Here is a 21,491-nt window from a genome sequence, read left to right as displayed (position 1 = left end):
ATGGGTGAATGTTGAAGACAGTATGCTAAGTGAAATAAGCCAGTCACACAAAAAAAGACAAATGTTGTATGATTCTACTAATATGAGGTACTACAGTAGTCAAATTCAGAGAGACAGAAAGTAAAATGGTAGTTGCCAAGAACTGAGTGGAGAGAAGAATGGGGAGCTCCTGTCTAATGGGTATGGACTTTTAATTTGGGAAGATGAAAAAGTCTGAAGATGGATGGTAGTGATGATTACACAACAATGCGAATGTACTTAATGCCAAAGAACTGTACACTTAAAAAAACTGGTAATAATGGCAAGTTTTATGTTACGTATATTTTACCACAATTTTTCAAAAAAAAATTTAATGCTGAAAAAAATTGTAGAAGCTCCCCAGAAATCTTTTATGCAAGGCCAAGAATCCTGAACTTTCCTGCCATCAGCTGACATCTTTGAGCAGGAAGCCATTGCCAACCCACCCCCAAGTTAGTGCCAGGGGCATAAACAATCCCCTTTTACGTGGCAGCTTCATACTATTTGATCTCAAAAAGATAGGACACTAAGCCGGATCTGTTCTAATTAGGACTCATAAAAGCATTGTCTAACATTATCTAACAGCAAGCAGTGACCAATTCTTAGAGCTCCTTTACTTTCAAAGATTAACAAAAGTGTTTTACTTTAAGTTGAGGTCAGCATTACTTCCTGCCTTTTGGCCCCATCTGCTTATTTCCACAGAAAAAGAAAGGCCTACAATTTTCTAAAGAAAACTTCTCACTTAAAAATGACACTGTGAACAACTCCAAAAAGTGTACGTCCAACATATACACAACCTCTTGCCTGACAAATACTTTCTAAATACTCTGCATCATTAAAACTCAATTTACTAGTCTTTAAAAGACTTGTAGAAACTTGAGAAAGGAGGCAAAGAAAGGCGTATTTAAAGATAAAGAAAATGCTATCCACAGGGGCTAGGTGATTTGGCCCAGGGCATAATGGAAAAAGAAGTGGGTTCAGTTTCCTCATCTGGTTGCTCTCTGCAAATGTTTTGTCTCCCCCAAATTCACACATTGAAATCCTAATGCCCAATGTGATGGTATCAGAAGGTGGGGCCTATGGGAGGTGATTAGGTCATAAAAGTGCAGCCCTCATGAATGGGATTAGCACTCTTATAAAACAGACCCCAATAAAGCTCACCAGCCCCTTTCCACCATGTGAGGAAAACAGTGAGAAATTGGCAGTCCGCAACCCAGAAGAGGGCTTCACCAGAACCCATCCAGGCTGTCACCATGATCTTAAACTTCCAGCCTCCAGAACTGGAAGAAAGAAATTATTGTTGTTCATAAGCCACCCAGTCTGTGGTATTTTGTTATAGCAGCCAGGACGGATTAAGACAATTTCTGAGGCTCATTTAATTCTAAGATTCTATGATTACTATGTGAAGGAATGGTGGAAGGCAGATCAGAGCTGAAAGTCCCTAAACTGCTGGCCCATGGTTACTTGACAAGTCACCACACAAATATGCTCAAGGCAAGGAAACTCAAAGACTAATCCTGTTACACTTCAATTAAAAAGTTTCCTTAACAACAGTAAAAAACCCAAACAACTCAATTAAATAAATAGGCAAAGGACTTGAATAGACATTTCTCCAAAGAAGAAATATACAATGGCCATATACAAATGGCCAGTAAGCACATGAAAAGATGCTCGACATTACTAATCATTAGAGAAATGCATATCAAAACCACAATGAGATACCACCTCACACTCATCATCAGGATGGCTACAATCAAAAAATCAGAAAACCGTTCCTCAAAAAATTAAAAATAAAATTACCATTGGGGCTGGCCCTGTGGCCAAGTGGTTAAGTTCACGCACTCCACTTTGGCAGCCCAGGGTTTCGCCAGTTCGGACCCTGGGTGCAGACATGGCACCGCTCATCAGGCCATGTTGAGGTGGCATCCCACATGCCACAACTAGAAGGACCCACAACTAAAAATATATAACTATGTACCTGGGGGGCTTTGGGGAGAAAAAGGAAAAATAAAATCTTAAAAAAAAAATTACCGTATAATCCATCAATTCCACTTCCGGGTATATATTTGAAAGAACTGAATACAGGATCTCTAAGACATATTTGTACACCTATGTTCATAGAAGCATTTTTCACAATAGCCAAAAGGTGGAAGCAACCCAAGTGTCCATCAACAGATAAACATATAAACAAAATGTGGTATAGGCAGAAAATAGAATATTATTCAGCCTTAAAAAGAAAGAAAATTCTAACACACACTACAACATGGATGAACCTTGAACATTATGCTAAGTTAAATAAGCCAATCACAAAAAGACAAATACTGTATGATTCCACTTATGAGGTTCCTAGAGTAATCAAATTTATAGAGACAGAAAGTAGAATGGTGGCTGCCAAGGGGTAGGGGTAGGGGAAGGAGGCAAGTTAGTGTTTAATGGGGACAGAGTTTCAGTTTTGCAAGCTGAAAAACTTCTGGAGATGGGTGGGGATGGTTACCCAACAATGTGAATGTACTTAATACCATGAAATTGTACACTTAAAAAGGGAAAGACAAATCCTCATTGCCCTGACTTTAGGGTCCATGCCATAACTCCCGTAGTTTATGGTCCCACAGTAACCGCTATCCTGGTTGAAGTTAGGAAGTTGGGCTTTCTTCTCACAGCTTGTTTGGGAAAACCACCTACTAGTTAGGGGGAAAGATTAATCCATTATAGACCAACCGAGCACTCTGGTGCTTACAAAGATATGTAAGGTAATATCTGGGCTCCCAAGGAGCTTAAATCTAGTGGAAAATATACGAGTAGGTACACAACTACCATGCCATGAAGTAGAAATCACTAGGCACCACTATGAGAAATAAGGTGCCTGGTGATTCACAAAAGAGGCAAGGCAAGACAGATTTGAGACTGTGCTAGTCCCGGGTAAAGATGTGGTGAAAAAGGTGAAAGGAACGGGCAAAGATGCAGCTATGGAGCTCATGTAGTCTACTGTTTTAACAGAAACGGGAAGCAAGGCGTAGCTCACTCCTTGATTCCCTGCTCCTATTTGCATGTTTGACCTGATCTCCAATGGCCAGTATCCATATCTCTTCGCTGGGCAGCTTCTGCAAAGCCTAGGAGGCTGCAGGCTGCTTTAAGGAACGAACACCCCTCGGAAGCAGGCCCAACCAAAGACTGAAGTGAGCTGCTATATCAACATCCCAGCTGCCTTGTCCCCAGTGGAATAACTCTGAAGTGTGTGTTCTATACCCTTTCCCCTCAGGGTCAAACTTCCATCACCTGCTGTTGTAGTTGGCTCACGAAATCACCCTTCCTTTCCCTATCTCACTTCTCCACTCTTCTACTATTTCCTGCATTTCCAAATAAACTGCTTAAACCTGAAACTTGAACCCAAATTAAGACACATGGGATGAGGGGGACAGAACATAAAAGAACTGTCCATTAATAATTTTATATATATATGATATATAACATGTTTATTACTCAACGTCTCATCATTTCATGCTCTACGTTTAAAAGAGGCTACAAAGCTTCATATAGAATACCTGCTACCCTGTGCCCCCACACCTTCCCCAAACTAAACAAACATGAAATAAATATTAAAAAAGAGTCAGCCAAGGCTGGGCTTATAAGTTTTACTATTTCATTGTGAAGGATCAGTGCTTTTCTATTTGCTCAACTATTCATCAGGGAAAGCCATGAAAAGGTAAAAGGGGACTCCCGGACAGAATGCTGAGTCAGAGGCTGCCTGAGAAGGAAGAAAACTCCCACAGAGTTAAGGCCTCTTGGATTTAATATGACAGCTCCTAAAACAAGCAGAGAATGCGCACAATGTACCGGCTTCCTCTCAGGGATAAGGGCAACTCCTGACCCTCTCTTCCTCTTGGAACCACCACAAGGGAACCGCTCAGGAGGATTTCCAAGGAGGGGTCGTGACCCACTGCCGTCTAGTCAGACTGTTTGAGTGTTCACACACAGTGGAATCACACAACTGCCCTGAGGAATTCATTTATAGTATTTCATAGTTGTCTGCTGGGCCCCTTCCAGCATTAAAAGTTGGCTGCCTAGGATACTGCTGACTGTGGGAGACTGAAATAAAAAATGAGTTCATCCCTTTATTCATTAAACAAATATTTATTGAATGTCTACTATGTGTTGGGCACTGTTCCAGGGAAAGGAATACGGAACTGATCAAAAAAGACCCTGTCCCTATCTTCATGAAGCTTATAATTTATTGGGTGGGAGGAGGAAAAGAATTGTATGCATATATAATGTGAGAGTGGGCAAAGGAAAAAAAAGATAAAAAGTTATGTAATGTGTCCAGTGGTGGTGTTATAGAGAAAAGTTAAATAGCAAGTTAGGGCACACAGGGAGTGCTGGGGGTGGTTAGTTTCCGTTTTATATAAGGTGGTCACAGAAGGCCTCTCTGATAACATGGCATTTTGAGCAGAGCCCTGAAGGAAATGAGGAAGCAAGTTATAAGGATATCTGGGAGAAGACTATTCCAGGAGAGGGGACAGAATTGTGGGTTATTTTAAAATATAAGGTAGCTAAAAGAGCTCTTTGGTCTGTCTTTCTTTTTTTTAATGCTTTCGGAAATAGAGATTATTTCAAGTGGGCAGAGTGCAGATACATTTAACAACATCAGTGCAGTTGGAAAGATTCCTCTCTTCTAAAGCTGTCCTGGAAGGGTTTATTTCCTCCCAGACCTGGGTTGGAGCCTCCGAGTGAGGCCCTGCTAATGGTTAGTGCTCAGGAGGACAAACAGGGCAGTGCAAGTCTTGATCAGTCGTCTCACAAATATTTAAATATTTGCTGTGCAGAGCAAGAAAACAAAGACCAAATAGTGCCAACACTAATTACTACCAAAGGAAACCTAAAGTGCATAATTATATGCAAATTTACAAAACATAATAATTATTTGAGTTAACCAGAAAATTGAATTTCACCTCAAGTGGAGAAATTGGAGGTGTAGCTTTTTCTCTCTTTCTTTTCCTTTTCATCTTGATTTCTAATTTCAAATAATATCTGCACATTCTTACCCAGGCAATCTGGTGTTGAATGTGAAGCTCACCTGGAGTAAAGGGCTTCTGGCCCAGATAAGAGACAGATTCAGGAGCAGATAACACTTTATAAACATGTAAACCATAGAAACATAATAGAAAAAATGGTTGCCAAAGATTTGTATGTTTAACATTACTGAGCCCTTTTGTGATGTTGGACTTCATAACCAACATTCACATTAAAACATCACCATGAAAAAACCTAAAGATTACTGTTCAGTTTTAGAAAACCAAAAACTAAATAAGATGATATTGAAGCCAGGTACCTGAGGGTTACTGTAAATATTCAATAAAAACATGATTACCTTTCAACCTTGTTCCCAACATAAACACAGATGAAAAGAAGTTAATCTTGTTACTTTGCTGTTTTCTTGTTTAACCTGAGGGGTGACCCAAGGGTCACAAGGATTTAAGAGCTTGTTTTGAAGAAGAAAAAGAATGCCTTCAAGGCAGTTACAATCACCAGATAACCAGCCCCCAGCTGCTGACTCCCAGAAGTCAGATTGCCCAGGGACTTATCTGGAGTGAAAGAGAGATGGATTTCCCCCTTGTTTTCTCCGAAACTCCTCCTACCAAGCCCCTTAGCTCTATAAAAACCCCTGCTTTCTTCTCTTGTGAAGGCAGATTTGAGAGAACCTATCCTCTGGCCTTCTCATTTTGGTCAATTCAAATAAACCTTTTTCCATCTCTAAGCACTGATGTCTCAGAGATGACACATCAAGCACACAAACTTAATATTAAGAGGTTCAGTTCAATATTAAGTTTGTGGCCAAGTGGGGCCACGAATATGAAGAATTCACAACCTTCTTGTAGGTCTTTTCTTTGACCTCATTCTAAACAGTGAGGGGTAAATGACAAATTAAAAACTCACTTCATATGAGTCTTGTACCTTGTATCCTAACTGAAATGAATAGGGCAGGACTCCAAAGAAAGAGAAGAGATGTTTTAGGTAGTCCATTATCTAGGCAATAGAAGTCCCATTTCTCAAAATGCTCTGGGTTGGAAGAGGGAGGTGGGAAACCCACAGGCTACTTTAGATCGAGAATGAAAGTCATACCTAATTTTAATTTGGCTTTGTAAGATGGGTGATACCAGTGCAAAAATGAGCATAAGTTGTTGTGTGCATCCACATCAGGCATAATCCTTCCCAGTTGGCCATAAAAGTTAAAAGCTTGGCTACACTCTGACCCATCTCACAGTTCATTCATTCTGTAGTCCAAGAGGGCGGCCTATTTACTGATCTTGATGCAGCCCAGTCATTTTAAGTAGAGTTAACCTGAGGCCAGTGCATTTTATCTAATCCTTTTATCTAATCCATTGTCACTGTGGAGATATTAATTTGTTCAAGCACAGGGACAGAGTGACAACGGCTCCTCTCAACAGATTTCAAGAAAGAACCATCACCAATAACAAACTCAAAAAAAGATAACATTAGCATTCTGTCACTGTCTCATTTGCCCACATGTCCTCTTGGTCAATCCATTAACCTTTATAGAAAATAGTCACTCCCATATTACTCCCTACTCTCTCTGCTAGACTGCTGTAAGGCCCAGCGCCCCCTCCAAGAACTCCTGACCCTTTCTTCATCTCTTAGCATTCTCAAATTACACATGCTCTCAAGAAAGACCTTTTTCCATTTGCAAAGGCAATTTGCTAGCTAAATACCCAGAGAAGCCCATGCCTCTAAATATACAGACCATCTCTGTAGAGTCATCCAACTCACAAGAAATTCTTAATAAATTGAAGTCTCAAAGAAGGATGTAAACGTGCCCTGCCAGAGCAAAACTGCTTACTAAATAGAAGCTTACTGGAAAAAAAATAACCCCAACTTATTAGCCATCTTCAAGCAAAGCAACTATTCTCCCCTCCCTAACACCTTTATTTAAACCTCAATGGTTAAACAAACCAAAAAAGGGACAAATTTAGAATACAGACAACTCTCTACTAACTATATTCTAAGACCTCATTGGGTTTATAAATACAGATATCAACAAAAAATGCCCCTCCACTCAAAATCCACATTAAAAGGAAAAAGTTCTAGAAAGGAGGAGGGACAGGCCATCCATCTGATATATTCCAAAAAATAAACCAGAATATGTCTTAATAGGCCTTTTGCTAACAGAGAAATGTCTTTCTGCTCAATTTTTCTCTCTAAGTATATGTATATGTATTATGTATATGTGTGTGTGGATGTGTATGCATTAAGTGTGTGTGTGTGCGTGTGTGCATGTTTGCATAGCATTTGATATTCCCCATCTGTTGATGGAGAAGGAAACATATCAATCAGTTACTATTCACTGAGTACTGATCAACTTACACAGCTCTCTCCAAGGCTCCTTCCACAGTAATTGATTAATTATTCTCCAGTAAATGGCATGACTGTCTAATTAACTGTATTGACTAGGACAGAAAAACCAGATGGCTCTCTAGCCTCGATCAGTAACAGCAGAGAGACTGCTATGTAACATTTAAATCAAACACAGCTCTATTTCTCCCTGTCTTTTTGTCAGGAAAGAAAAAAAATGTGATTGAACAATTCTGTGATGTGCTCTCTAGAAAACTATTTCCACAACAAGATTTTCCAGTTGGTATATAATATACCTTTGATCATATCATTTATACCCAGTGCCTGCCACAAATATCACTCAAAGAAATCAGGGAAATTTTTCTTTGGAAGTGGTCAAAGCCATAGATTTATTTTAACTTATCTGTGGTTGGAGAAAATAGAATTCCATTGGCTCCCAATAAAAGCACACAAATAGGCATACCCATAAGATCAACACTATTTTTTGCATGTGAAGTTACATGATCCTTGCTTCTTTGGACCATCTGCCATTTCAGCTCTATTAGGCTCCTGGAATTCTTTGGTTTACTAAAATAACTAACCTTTATAAGTTCTGAATAGGAAAAATTCTATTAATAAAGAAATGTTCCATAAAGGCAGCCAATAATAGTCAAATAATCAGTAGGGAAGAAATAAAAAAATGCTCTAAATCTCCAACAGCTGCTTGTAAAACAAAGTAGCCTGCATTACTTAAAGATGAATCTTTATTTGGCAAAATTCTTTTGGAAACCTGAGCAAGAGGAGGGGCTATCAACCAAATGGCCTTCAGCAATGAATCTCTCCTCAGTGGGCCTCAGTTTTTCTGTGTGGGGACTGGGAAGTGGGGAGATGCATCACTCATTCCAGTCTGCATATGAGTGTTTGTATCTTCATTCAAGCAAAGGTCTCCAACCACTGAGAGGAAGGAATATTACTTTCCTTTTTCCTTTTTTGAAGACACCCGAAAAACAAGCAAAGCTACTGAAAATAAAATCTCTAAGGAGGACGGGGCAGGGGGAGCAGGAAAGGTTATACTCTGTTCCCTTCGTTAACATCTACCAGGGATTTCCCAGTGGAGCCCAGACTCCTAGCCATGAGCTATACATTAAAGGAGAATTGTCATGTTGTATCACCAGATCATATCAATTCCATTTGTTCCTAAGAAGAAAGCAGGTCACCTGGTGTTCTTTTTCAGCTGAAGAATGACAAACAAGATCATATCTAGCAAGCCTGCATATACTCCAAAATCTTTTAAGCTTTCCAAGTTCTAAAACTGCATCAGTAAATGGACTAAAAGATGATCTAATCTGTGGGTAAAATCTTAATCCAGGATTGCTAACACCTGAACCTCTAGGGTCAGGAATTCCATAAATTCCTTAATTTTATATGCAAAACTATATGCATATGTACATTTTTCTGAAATGAGTGTTCATAGCATTTAGACTTACAAAGAGGTTTAGGACTCAAAAAGAGTTACAAATGGCTGATTTAACAAACAAGATATTTTCACACTATCTTCTCTTTACAAAATAAAAAGTCTCCTAAAATATTCACCTACATAATATATACAACAAGGAATTCCTCTGCCACAACCTTCTGTATCAGCTCTTCCTCGTCAGCCCATGGAAAATGCTATCACCACTCGATCTGTATAACACCATTGGCAGCATGCCTACAAAGAAGAAGGTACAATCACAGGCAAGAGACTGAGTCTAGGCCTGGTTCTGCTATGGATTAGATCTACCGTTTCAAACTGCTCTAGGCCTCAGTTTCATGTGGGAATGAAACCTGTCCAACTACACCCAAAGGTTACTGGGAGGATTAATACGAAATGAAAGTGCTTTAGCAGATAAAGGGCTAAAAATATATGATATAAAATAAAGGCAAGGAGAAGAAGAAAAAATTAGCCCAAAGTCACAAAGCACGGATGGAACACTAGAGTTGAATCTCCCCCTGTTAAAGTGTGCCATTATTTCAGATGAAGGAGAACATATGGCATGCCAGGTCCCCAAGTGAGCTTAATCAGGAATGCACTGAGTTATTAAAAAAACCCAAGTTATAACTTTATGGGGTGCTTCACTGGCCAGGAGCGCAGTTAGTAGTGAATTCCTGCACCTCTGCTATACCCATATATTGTCAACACAGAAAGGTTGAGTGGTGATGTAATGTCTGAGGCCAGGCATTCAAGGCCGTTTTGTTAGATTCACGGGGTACAAGTCAGCACTTTTCTCCAGGGAATGAGATAGGATGATTTAATTAACATAGTTTTGGGGGCCTTGCCATCTATCAAGTTCAAAAGAAAGACCTGTGTAAGTGATCCCAGGACTCAGCCACTCCAGCGCTCAGCCTTTCAAGGAAATTTTATTACACTTTCTCCTTCCTTGCCCATCCCACTTTCAGCAAGATGTAGGGACTATTAGGTCAGGTGTTAGAAGAGACTAAAGCAAGAGAAGATTATACTGTCCATTTCCAGGTCACACATACCTGGTAGCCTGAAAGACTTCCCAGAAGGCTGAGCTGCTCTGCTGGACTCTCACAATCTAGGGCAAGAGCCGTTTAAGGCATTGCACAAGAAAGGGAACAAAACCGAGTGCTGTCTTATAGTGAGTGCCAGAAAAACTAGCAGGTGGACAATTGGCCTTCTTTTTTAACCCTGTTAAGAGACTGGCTCACTGAGTATACAGAGGGGAGTGTGAAGCTTGGGAGACAGAATGTACCCAGTCAGGCTTCAGGGAGAAAATGAAAAACAACTAGAAAAAATCCAAGTATGATACGAAAGGAAGGAGGAGAACCCTTGGGTTCAGGTAACCTCCACGGGAAAGAATGCTGTTTTACTGCAAGATTCCTCACTACACTACAAGACTAGAAGGTGGGCTGGTTTAAAAAAAAAAAGTTCAAGGCTTTATTTGGGGCTAATTGTTTCTGCTGATGCCCAGCCAATCTTATGTCACTTTATCTGATGACAGAAGTTATTAAACTTGAATAATTAAAAGATTATACTAGAAATAAACAAACCATGTATTTTTAGCCCAAAGTGGGGAAGACAGATTGTATACAGGGTTTTGAATGAGAATCTCAAAGAGGGTGCTATCTAGCAGGCATGTGAATGGTCTACCATAGCATCTGGCACACAGTAGATGCTCAGTAAATACCTGCTTTCTTATTTTAAAAGATGGAGGGGAAAAAAGCATGAAGTTAGGAAGGGCTCAGTAGGAGACGGCAAAAAGAACTTGTCTCCACCCACCTGTGAATTAGTGACAGACCACAAAACTAAAGACGAGAGAAAAACATCCTGCTGAAGCACAGAGGTTTCAAATTGGGGGCTCTAGAGCAGAATAGGTATGGTGCACAGATTTGTTCTATCCATACAACGAAGTATGAAATTGTTGCAATACATAAAAATCAGGAGACTCTACATAAAAATCTTTATTTCTGGATTCCCTGGAAAAAAACCAGACACCCTCAGGGCAACAACGGCTGAAGCTGAGTCAAAGCTTCATTTAGATGGGATTCATTTAGACTTGGTTGAGGTGGGCTCTCTAGTTGGCCACAATCTCCGCCACTCCACATGGTTTACTTCTAGCCCAATTCACTTATTTGCTGCTTGCCTTGCTTCTGTTGGCATTAAGTTGTGACCTTTTTGTATGGTGAAAAGGAGTCTCTACTAAGAGCTCAAAAATCTGGGCTCTAATCCTAGCTCAGCTACAAATTTGTATATGTCTTGTGTATCTAACCTCTCTGAGCCTGTTTTCTCATCTGTAAAAGGAGGGTTTGTACAAAATGATCTCTAACAGCTCTATAATTAAAATTCATCTACAATGGTGGCAATGAGAATGAGCATGGGGGGAGACACAAAGTAGGTTCAGCCTATTTCACACTTTATTCCTTGAGCTTAGTTTCTTGAAATATTAATTTCATTTTGAGGCTAAAGAATTAGTGAATCTAGGACAGTCTAATAAGAAGTACAAGCTCTCTGACATAATATCTGGGTCCATTTGTGTGGACTGAGTGATCTCATTGCAATTAAAAGCCAGAAGACTGTTTCAGATAGATAAGTAACTTACTGCCTTTCTTGACCACACTCATTCCTATTATGGAAATTCTCAGATTATTCTCTGGGATGGTTATCCAGCCCATGACTAAATGAAGAGTTCCAGAGCACAGAGCCTCGGGCTGTGGGTGTTCTCAAAGTATACAAGAGCAAGATCAACTATAAAGACCAATATAAGGAAAGGGTAGGCTTTGGAATTTGAAAGCAGCAAAAAAGATCCTGTCTGGACTAGTCAAAGAATATACATGTCAGTCCTGCAGATCATACTGTAACCGTGGCAGCTGCTGCCTTCGCCCTGAGTGTGGAAAGTCAGAGCCTATAAATCACCTTTGAGAGACATATTCCAGGAATGAGACAGTAAGTTTGGCCTCCTGTGCCACTTAAAAAGTATAAGCTCAGCAGATTAGTTTCACTGAAAATCTATTATTTAATTCATCCTCCTAAAGCCCCTGGAAGTTGAGCAGGGAAAATGGTACTTATCAATCCTGATTTACAGTTAGAGAAGCCTTAGGCCCAGAAAGCTAAACACCACATATTGACCAAAGTACTCAAGATTCACTTCAATAAATATTTATTGTGTTCTGTGTGTCAGGCATTGGAAACAAGACAAAGATGAATTAGCTACATTTCTTATTCCCCAAGGAGTGAAAAAAACAGCCAAACATAAATCTCTATTTCCTATTGCCTAGGTTAAACACTTCTGATAATCTATAGGGTGAATATCAATAAACTTTAAAGACTTTAACTCTGAAACAGATTCAAAGTTAGAGTCAACGACTTCACATCCTCCTTCAGCCATGCACAACCATTTACCCCAACCAAAAAGCAGTCTAGTTTGTCAGAGCGCATGTAGTACCCCATAAGCTCTTCCCTTAGGCCAAAAGCCACAAATAATAAATCAGTCAAATCTGGAGTGAGAAAATCAAAAACCACTCAATGTTTTTATCATTATATATAACTAGAAAGGCAAAACAACTACATCCTGTCATTGAACATAACGAGGACCATCACAAAACACCTTGTGTGGCTCTGCCTGTGGCAACACCTGTCTCAATGTATCTGGGCAAAATGGGTAATTATAATCTAGGTCAGAGGTTCTCAGCCAGGGGCAATGTACCCCCTAGGGGACATGTGGCAATATCTGGAGACATTTTTGGTTGTCTGGGGGACGGACGGCTAGGGGAGATATTTCTGGCCTCTAGCAGGGAGAGACCAGGGGTGCTACTAACCATCCTGTAACACACAGGACAGCCCCACACAACAAAGAGTTATTTGACCAAAATACTGATAGTGCCGAGGTTGAGAAACCATGGTCCAGGTGCTCTACATATTGGCTAGAGGTCTTTGTTCTGAGTCTTTTAAGGACTCCATGCAGACAGATTCTGGCTGCTAATACAGGAACAGAAAGAAAACAACATTCATTTTCTTTTACCTCTTTTATCTCTCCTTCAGCCCCTGTGTCTCTGGTAATATAGCCTAATAAACCATTACATTTAGTGCCTACTCTTTATTGTTCAATGAAATAAGGATCACATGCATAGAGGGTGACAGAAAACAGAAAATCAACAAAAGCAAAGAAGAAAGGAAAAAAGGAAAAAAGTGAGGGTGGGAGGGGCTCGAGTGTCATTTCCACAGCTAAATGAAACTAAATCAACCATTCTGCAGAGTACACAATTATCTGCTCTATTGTGACTCCAATCATCTCTAAAAATCATTTGTTCTCACCCACGCAATAAATTGCCTGTAAAATCTAAGTCATTCAGGCATTTTGGCCTCTCCAAGGAGACATCGCTTATATAACTGAGGCCACCTGGTGATTCAAAGCATGGATGGCAGCTAAGTAGGCCCTAGGACTCCAAATTGAATATACCTTCTCAATTTGGATAAATATTCTCTATTAATAAAAGGAGAAATCCCTAGCCTGGACAACTTAAAAGATATTCTCAATTTCTTTAACGTTCAACTCAATTCAACAAGCATTTATTATTGTCTTACTACATGCAGGCATACCTCAGAGATGTTGCAGATTTGGTTCCAGACCACCACAATAAAGTGAATATTGTAATAAAGTGAATTACATGAATTCTTTTGTTTCCCAGTGCATATAAAATTTATGTTTAGACCATACTGTAGTCTGTTAAGTGTGCAACAGCATTATGTTTAAAAAACCAATGTACATACCTTAATCAAAAAATACATCATTGCTAAAAAATGCTAACCATCATCTGAGCCTTCAGTGAGCCATAACATTTTTGCTGGTGGAGGGTCTTGCCTGAATGTGATGGCCGCTGATTGATGAGGGTGGGGGTTGCTGAAGGTTGGGGTGACTATGGGAGTTTCTTAAAATAAGACAACAATGAAGTTTCCGGCATCCATTGACTCTTCATTTCACAAATGATTTCTCTAGCATGTGATACTGTTGGATAACATTTTATCTACAGGAGACCTTCTTTCAAAATTGGAATCAATTGAGGCTGGCCCCAAGGCCTAGTGGTGAAGTTTGGCATGCTCTGCTTCAGTGGTCCATGTTTGGTTCCTGGGTAGGGACCTACACCACTTGTTGGCGGCCATGCTGTGGCAGTGACCCACATACAAAATAGAGGAAGATTGGCACAGATGTTAGCTCAGGGTGAATCTTCCAAAGGAAAAAAAGAAAATTGGAGTCAATCCTCTCAGACCCTGCCACTGCTTTATTAACTAAGTTTATGCAGTATTCTAAATCCTTTGTTGTCATTTCAACAATTTTCACAGCATCTTCACCAGGAGTAGATTCTGTCTCAAGAAACCAGTTTCTTTGCTCACACATAAGAAGCAACTCCTTATCTGTTAAAGTTTTATCACGAGATTGCAGCAATTCAGTCACATCTTCAGTTCTCTTGCTATTTCTACCACATCTGCAGTTACTTCCTCTACTGAGGTCTTGAACCCCTCAAAATCCATGAGGATTGGAAGCAACTTCTTCCAAACTCCTCTTAACACTGATATTTTGACCTCTTCTCATGAAATCACAAATGTTCTTAATGGTATCTAGCAGGGTGAATCCTTTCCAGAAGGTTTTCTTTTTTTTTTTAAAGATTTTATTTTTTTCCTTTTTTCTCCCCTAAGCCCCCTGGTACATAGTTGTATATTCTTTGTTGTGGGTCCTTCTAGTTGTGGCACGTGGGACGCTGCCTCAGGTGGTCTGATGAGCAGTGCCATGTCCGCACCCAGGATTGGAACCAACGAAATACTGGGCCGCCTGCAGTGGAGTGCGCAAACTTAACCACTTGGCCACGGGGCCAGCCCACAGAAGGTTTTCAATTTACTTTGCCGGATCTATCAGAGGAATCACTATCTATGGCAGCTGTAGCCTTATAAAACATATTTCTTAAATACTATAACTTAAATGTCGAAATTACTCCTTGATCCACTGGTTGCAGAATTGATATTGTGTTAGCAAGCATGAAAACAACACTAATCTCATTGAAAGTCTCCATGAAAGCTCTTGGGTGACCAGTACATTGTCAATGAACAGTAATATTTTGAAAGGAATCTTTTTTTCTGAGATAAGTCTCAACAGTGGACTTAAAATATTCAGTAAACCATGCTGTAAACCTATGCTGTCAGCAAAGCTTTATTGTTCCATTTATAGAGCACAGGCAGAATACATTTAGCATAATTCTTAAAGACCCTAAGCTATTCAGAATGGTAAATGAGCATTGGCTTCAACCTAAGGTTACCAGCTGCATTAGCCACTAACAAGAGAGTTAGCCTGTCCTTTGAAGCTTTAAAGCCAGGCAGTGACTTTACTTCTCTAGCTATGAAATTCCTAGACGGCAACGTCTTCCAATATAAGATTGTTTCGTCTACACTGAAAATCTGTTGGTTAGTGTAGCCACCTTCCTTAATGATCTTAGCTCAATCTTCTGGAGAACTTGCTGCAGCTTCCACACCAGCATCTGCTGCTTCACCTGCACTTTTATGTCATGGATACAGCTTCTTTCCTTAAACCTCATGAGCCAACCTCTGCTGGTTTCAAACTTTTCTTCTGCAGCATCCTCACCCCTCTCAGCCTTCAGAGAATTGAAGAGAGTGAGGGCCTTGCTGTGGATTAGGCTTTAGCTTAAGGGAATGTTGTGGCTGGTTTGATCTTCTATTCAGACCATTAAAACTTCCTCCACAACAGCAAGAAGGCTGTTTCACTTTCTTATCATTCATGTGTTCACTGGAGTACTTTTAACTTCTTTTAAGAACTTTTCCTTTGCATTCACAACTTGACTAACTGGCACAAGAGGCCTAGCTTTCAGCCTATCTTTTGACCTGCCTTCCTCACTGAGCTTAATCGTTCTAACTTTTGATTTAAGTGAGAGATGTGCCACTCTTCCCTTCACCTGAACACTTACAGGTCATTGTAGGGTTATTAGTTGGCCTAATTTCAATATTTTTGTGTCTTGGGGAATAGGGAGGCCTGAGGAGAGGGAGAGAGACAGAGCAATGGCTGGTTGGTGGAGCACACACAACATTTATTATGTTTGCCATCTTACATAGGCACAGTTCAAGATACCCCAAAACAATTACAATACTGACATGAAAGAGCACTGATCACAGATCCCCATAACAAATATAATAATAATGAAAAAGGTTGAAATATTGTGAAAATTACAAAATGTGACACAGAAACATGAAGTGAGCAAATGCTGATGGAAAAATGGCGCTGATAGACTTGTTTAATGCAGAGTTGCCACAAACCTTCAATTTTTAAAGAGCACAATATCTGTGAAATGCAATAAAACAAGGTACGCCTGTATACTAATCCTAAAGCCATGATGTCGAAGAACCTCTAGCAACCTCTAGCAGTTAAAGGAGAAAAATCCTAGCTATTGCCTTGAAAAGCAGGGTCTTCACAGGTTCTCAAAGAGCTATTTCTTTTATGAAACTTGCCCACAAATAACTCTAAAGAGGTGGAGTACAGCATGTGTGAATATACGTCAAAATTTGACATAGTTGATGGACCTAAAGAGAACACTAAGCATTAACCAGAGACTAAGGTTTCTGTTTTTTCCAATCTAGACGTGAAGGAGCAATAAGATTTGTTGTGTTTGAAAAGGAAAAAAACCTGTTTCTTTGATCAATCTTTCTTTATATTTGTCTTTAGTCAGCTTCATTACTCAGACCAGCCTCAGACCAGTCCAAGTGATCCACTCACTGACATCCTCTTCAGAAATTCTATGGCCAAGACAGACAGGTGCAAGAATGCTAAGCATGTTTTAAAATTGCCAGCTCTAAGTCAACATCAGTATCTCGATTCCCAGAGAGAGTATGAAAAGGCTGGAAACTCACAGCTTGGGCTCTCCTGCTCAGTTGTGATGCTGGCAATAAAAAGGAAAAGAGTCAGCATCTGGCTTCCTCTCAAACAAAGCTGCTCAGCCCATTTCATCCAAGAAAAAAATGCCATCCTAAGGGGCTATTCAGGATCTATGTCTCTTGGAGGGTACTTAGTTTGTTTCATTCATCATTGTGTTTTACTGATACAAAAAAAGGTCTATCTTTTTTTGGCAGGCTAATTTTCCATGGACCTCCTCCTTTCTTTTGAAGTGATACATTCTCAGAATCTTAAAATCTGTTCACAAACTTGGCAGAGCTAGGTTGCTCAGAACCATATTCTGCCCAGCCTTGGTTTACGGTGAGTGCCTCATATTACCCAATGGCAGTTCTGATGAGGAAACTCACTATTAAGCCAGAACGTCCCCACACACTCATTGTTCCTCTCAATTGTTTCCACCTGACTTGATGCTAAAGCGAAATAAAGACCAGTACAGAAACAGCAATCCAAGAGGAGCATGAGTGTGGGATGCAGGAGGCAGAAGGCACTTACCTGGTCACGATCTCCTGCAAAACAGCAGCTTTTCATGGTGCAAGAGTTGAAGTAACCCTGATTGTCAAACTGAAACACAGGCAGGCGGGAGTGGATGTCATAGAGCACAGGGGGCAGGCGACGCCTCAGGGCCAGGAGCTGGGTCCCATTGCTGTTGAATCGCACACTCATAGCACTTTGAAGGGATAGGTTGCCACCATAGCGCAGGAGAGAACTGGAAGGCAGAAAGCACAGGAATCAGGCATGAGGGAGGTTGGACAAGAGTCTACAAAATACACCACATTTATTTCTCCCCAACATGTGCCCAGAGCATCCTGTGATGCTTGTACACCTGAATTTCGGCATACAGGTATTTCTATGCAGTGGGCTAGAAGGTAATAATGAGGACAGGACAGCTCCTTGATTATATTAAAGCAAGTTATTTAACCTGTCGATTCCCCTTTTCAATCCACAAAAGGTGAATTACCAGTAAATTTATGGGAAAAAGATAACACAAGCATATTGAAAGAAGAGACATATTAAAACGATTGCTTATTTCATTTACCCCAGCTAACTGCATAATCAAATAGATACTTGTCAAGATTGTAGGAAGTGAGTTGTGTCCACTGCCACTGGCTAATCCTGGATGGCATTTAAGGGGTGTATTTATCCTTTATTTTAGAATTACAAGAACCATTAGCAAGAAAAACAGATACGTTATTGTTTATTCTGGATATTTTTTCAATAATAATCACTTAATTATTTAGGCATTTATTTTTGAATTTTTAATCTGTTTACAGAAGTTTTATATTCCCTACAGCATGACTTGAGAGTAAATATTAAAGAAAAATTTTAAATTAAATGCAGGGGCCGGCCTTGTGGCCGAGTGGTTAAGTTTGCACACTCTGCTTTGGCGGCCCAGGGTTTCGCTCATTCGGATCCTGGGCACGGACATGGCACTGCTCATCGGGCCACGCTGAGGCAGCATCCCACATGCCACAACTAGAAGGACCTACAACTAAAACGTACAACTATGTACTGGGGGTGGTTTGGGGGAGAAAAACCAAAAAAAAAAAAAAAGATTGGCAACAGTTGTTAGCTCAGGTGCCAATCTTTAAAAAAATATAAATAAATAAAAAAATAAATTAAATGCAGAGCAAGTAGTTACAACAATTGGAAAGGCAAGATGACTTGTTTCCCTTTACAATTCCCAACAAGTTTATATTTAGTTTTGAAAATACTTTGGTTAATATATGTGATTCCATTTATCCAGCTTTACTAGGGAGTGGTATACTCTGGTTGCCTAATACTCTTCCGTAGTTTCATAATGTTCATAACATTTAATAAAAAGTCACATAGTATGGTTCTAAATAATTTCTTTTGATGACTCAGAAGATATGTCCATTTTACAGTGAACTAGGATGGCCATGAACATTAACCAATTATATAGTACTAAGCAAGAAACGGCGTGTGTGGGGGTGTGTCTGTGTGTATCTGTGTGTGCTTTATCTTTCTAGTAGTCAGTACCCATGATTACCCGGACACTAGTTTATTATGGAGGAATGAATGCTGACTGTCCGTGTCACAACCAACTTTTCTTTCTTCAATTCTTGGAGCACTGAATTACTGGTAGGAAAGTAAGGTTAGGTATATGCATCAGGGATGCTGCAGAAATGAGTACCACTTGCTCTGCTTCACACAGACATTGCTTCTGTTTACTACAAACTATAAAAAAGTTTATAAATTATAGGGAATTGCAGAACTGGAAAGGGGCTTGAGATACCTAAATTACAGCCTAGCAGATTTATTTGAATAACTTTTTTTTTTTTTTAGATTGGCACCTGAGCTAACAACTGTTGCCAATCTTCTTTTTTTTTTTTCCTGCTTTTTTTCTCCCCCAACCCCCCCAGTACATAGTTGTATATCTTAGTTGTGGGTCTTTCTAGTTGTGGCATGTGGGACGCCACCTCAACATGCCCTAATGAGTGGTACCATGTCCGCGCCCAGGATCCGAACCCTGGGCTGCTGAAGCAGAGTGTGCAGACTTAACCACTTGGCCACCGGGCCAGCCCCCGAATAACTTTTAAGAAAGAAGTTTTAATGGTATTTTACTAAGTGAAAACTTAAAGAACTATATGCTATCAGAAGAGATTTAATATTGAATGAAGATAATATTTTCTTCCTTTTTTTTTTTTAGCAAGAGAGTGATGGGCAAGATTAAGGAGACAAGAAAGGAGATACCCTATAGGAAAAGGAACCCCTGAAACCACAGTGCAAAGGCAGCTGCCAATCTGGCCTGGTCATAAAAACAGTCTGCACCACCACTAGCCAGTCGGTCCTGTGCCCTGCAAAGCAGTCTTCTCACCACAGGGAAGAATGCTCTGGTACAGCAGCTGTGTGTGGAAATAAGGCTTGGGCAAAACAGACTTTAATCTTCTTATGATTGGAATGGAAGGAAGAAGAGACCTAGAAAACGGTCCCTAGAACTCTAAACATCAAGGAGAAGCCTGGGACACCTGAAGGCCCCCAAGTAATAATCCCTGCAGAGAAATGTTCTTATAATGGTCCTAAACACAGGCCACATCCACTCACATACAGAGAATGAATGCCGGGGCTGTTAGAGCCCAGGCATTTCCTTTACAGGGTGCCCTAGCTGCCACAGGCATGTGGTGTTATCTAAACACTGAGCTCAAAAACAATGAGAGGCTTTCAATCCAAGACCAGCATGGAGTGAGCAAATAAACCAGCATCTGTAGGACTGAAGAGGAGTTGGGGGTGCAAACAAGACTCAGCAAAAAGAAACTTGGCCAGCCCCACCAGCCATAGCAGCAGGGGTTTGCATCAGCTCAGGCATCCCTGACAGGAAAGCTGGGGCCTCTGGCAAATACCCTTTCTATCTGTTAACAGGAACCTCCTCTGCCCATTCTAGTCAGGCCTGTAGAAGACTGCCCAGGACAGGCATCCAGGCCCATCCCATTCCCACCCCAAGCTCCTTGATCTATGTTTGCAATCTGGCCCCTCTACAGGAGTCTGTTTCTAACTTCTCTCTCACCTATGCTTCCACGCTGGGAACTCCTATCTCTCACACAGAGAGGGTAGATACATAGGAATTCGGCTCCTAGAGTGTTTAGGGGTGCCATCTAAAGAGCAGCAGCTACTAAAACTGAATACTTCATGTTTGGGTGCAACATTCAATTCCTAACAGGGGGATGGAAAGACACCTGAAATCCAGAAAGTGAGCTATGTTAACAGTAATTTCTCAGCAGGGGTTCTGCAGCAGGCTCCTCCTGATGAGAATGGTAAAGATAACTGGTTCATCAGGAAGAAAAGGCTTAGAAGCAGTTTGCGCTCACAGTCAATTTATAAAGATAATGACAAAGATCCTGTAGTTTATGATTCCTGGTGTAATGTGCATGAGAAATTATCTGGGACTTTTAAAAAATGTAGATTCTCAGGATCTACCCCTAGCTATTCTAATTCAACTTCGGAAGAGGGCCCAGGAATCTGAATTTCAAACTACACTTTGAGAATCATAGTTTCATTTTGGAATTTTGGGAGAAGAGATGGATGGTAGGTAGGGGGTAGAAACAAGGTAGAGAGAAAGTAAATTGCCAGAGATTCAATGAAAAGTCAACCACGCAATATGGCACTTTTGACAGCCCCATTTCTATTAGCAGAAAGGACTCCAATTCCTTTTGAGGTCAGAGTTCCACTCCACCAACAATGCCTGAAGTGTTTTTTCCTGTTTTCAACACATTCCCTGAAGGAGAAGTTTCTCGTTTCCTTTTGGAGAACTGAGGGTACCCGTACACAAGAATGCCCCAATCTTGACTTACTTTCTGGACTCTGATCTTGATAACAGAGATGCCACTATCTCCACTCCTCTAGAGAAAAGAGACTACCATTACACACCCAAATGACCTGAGCAATATCTTGAAATGACTAGCAACAAGTTAAAATGACTTCAAATCAAAATATTCCTATTTAAAAAAAAACAATAAATCTATTCCCAACCTATCTTCAACCAAGAATCTGTCATAAAATGCAACAAGAATGGGGCAGGAGGTGATCCAAGGGTCAGCATGTAAAAGATCCAGGAAGAAAAGCAAGAGAACCTCAGAACATTAGGAAAATATTGCTCACTAGTGTGGTCTCCTGGTTTTTTGGTTTTTTTTGGGCCCCTTGAAAAATACGCAACTGGACTTC

At 40.4% G+C, this 21,491-nt stretch overlaps 1 protein-coding gene across 3 annotated transcripts in view; it reads right to left on the bottom strand.

The window, feature by feature from the left end:
* LOC124233752 (DDB1- and CUL4-associated factor 5) overlaps positions 1-21,491 on the bottom strand; it is a 115,378-nt gene that overhangs the window by 26,407 nt on the left and 67,480 nt on the right. For all 3 annotated transcript variants that reach the window (XM_046650926.1, XM_046650925.1, XM_046650927.1), the window contains exon 6: positions 17,307-17,520. In XM_046650926.1, the coding sequence (XP_046506882.1) occupies positions 17,307-17,520 (214 nt within the window). The remainder of the gene's footprint in view (positions 1-17,306; positions 17,521-21,491) is intronic.

This window comes from Equus quagga, unplaced genomic scaffold (genome assembly GCF_021613505.1).
Source record: "Equus quagga isolate Etosha38 unplaced genomic scaffold, UCLA_HA_Equagga_1.0 220_RagTag, whole genome shotgun sequence".
In the NCBI taxonomy this organism is placed as follows: Eukaryota; Metazoa; Chordata; class Mammalia; order Perissodactyla; family Equidae; genus Equus; species Equus quagga.
The sequence above is the reverse complement of the archived record's forward strand: the minus strand, read 5'-3'. Positions and strand labels throughout refer to the sequence as shown.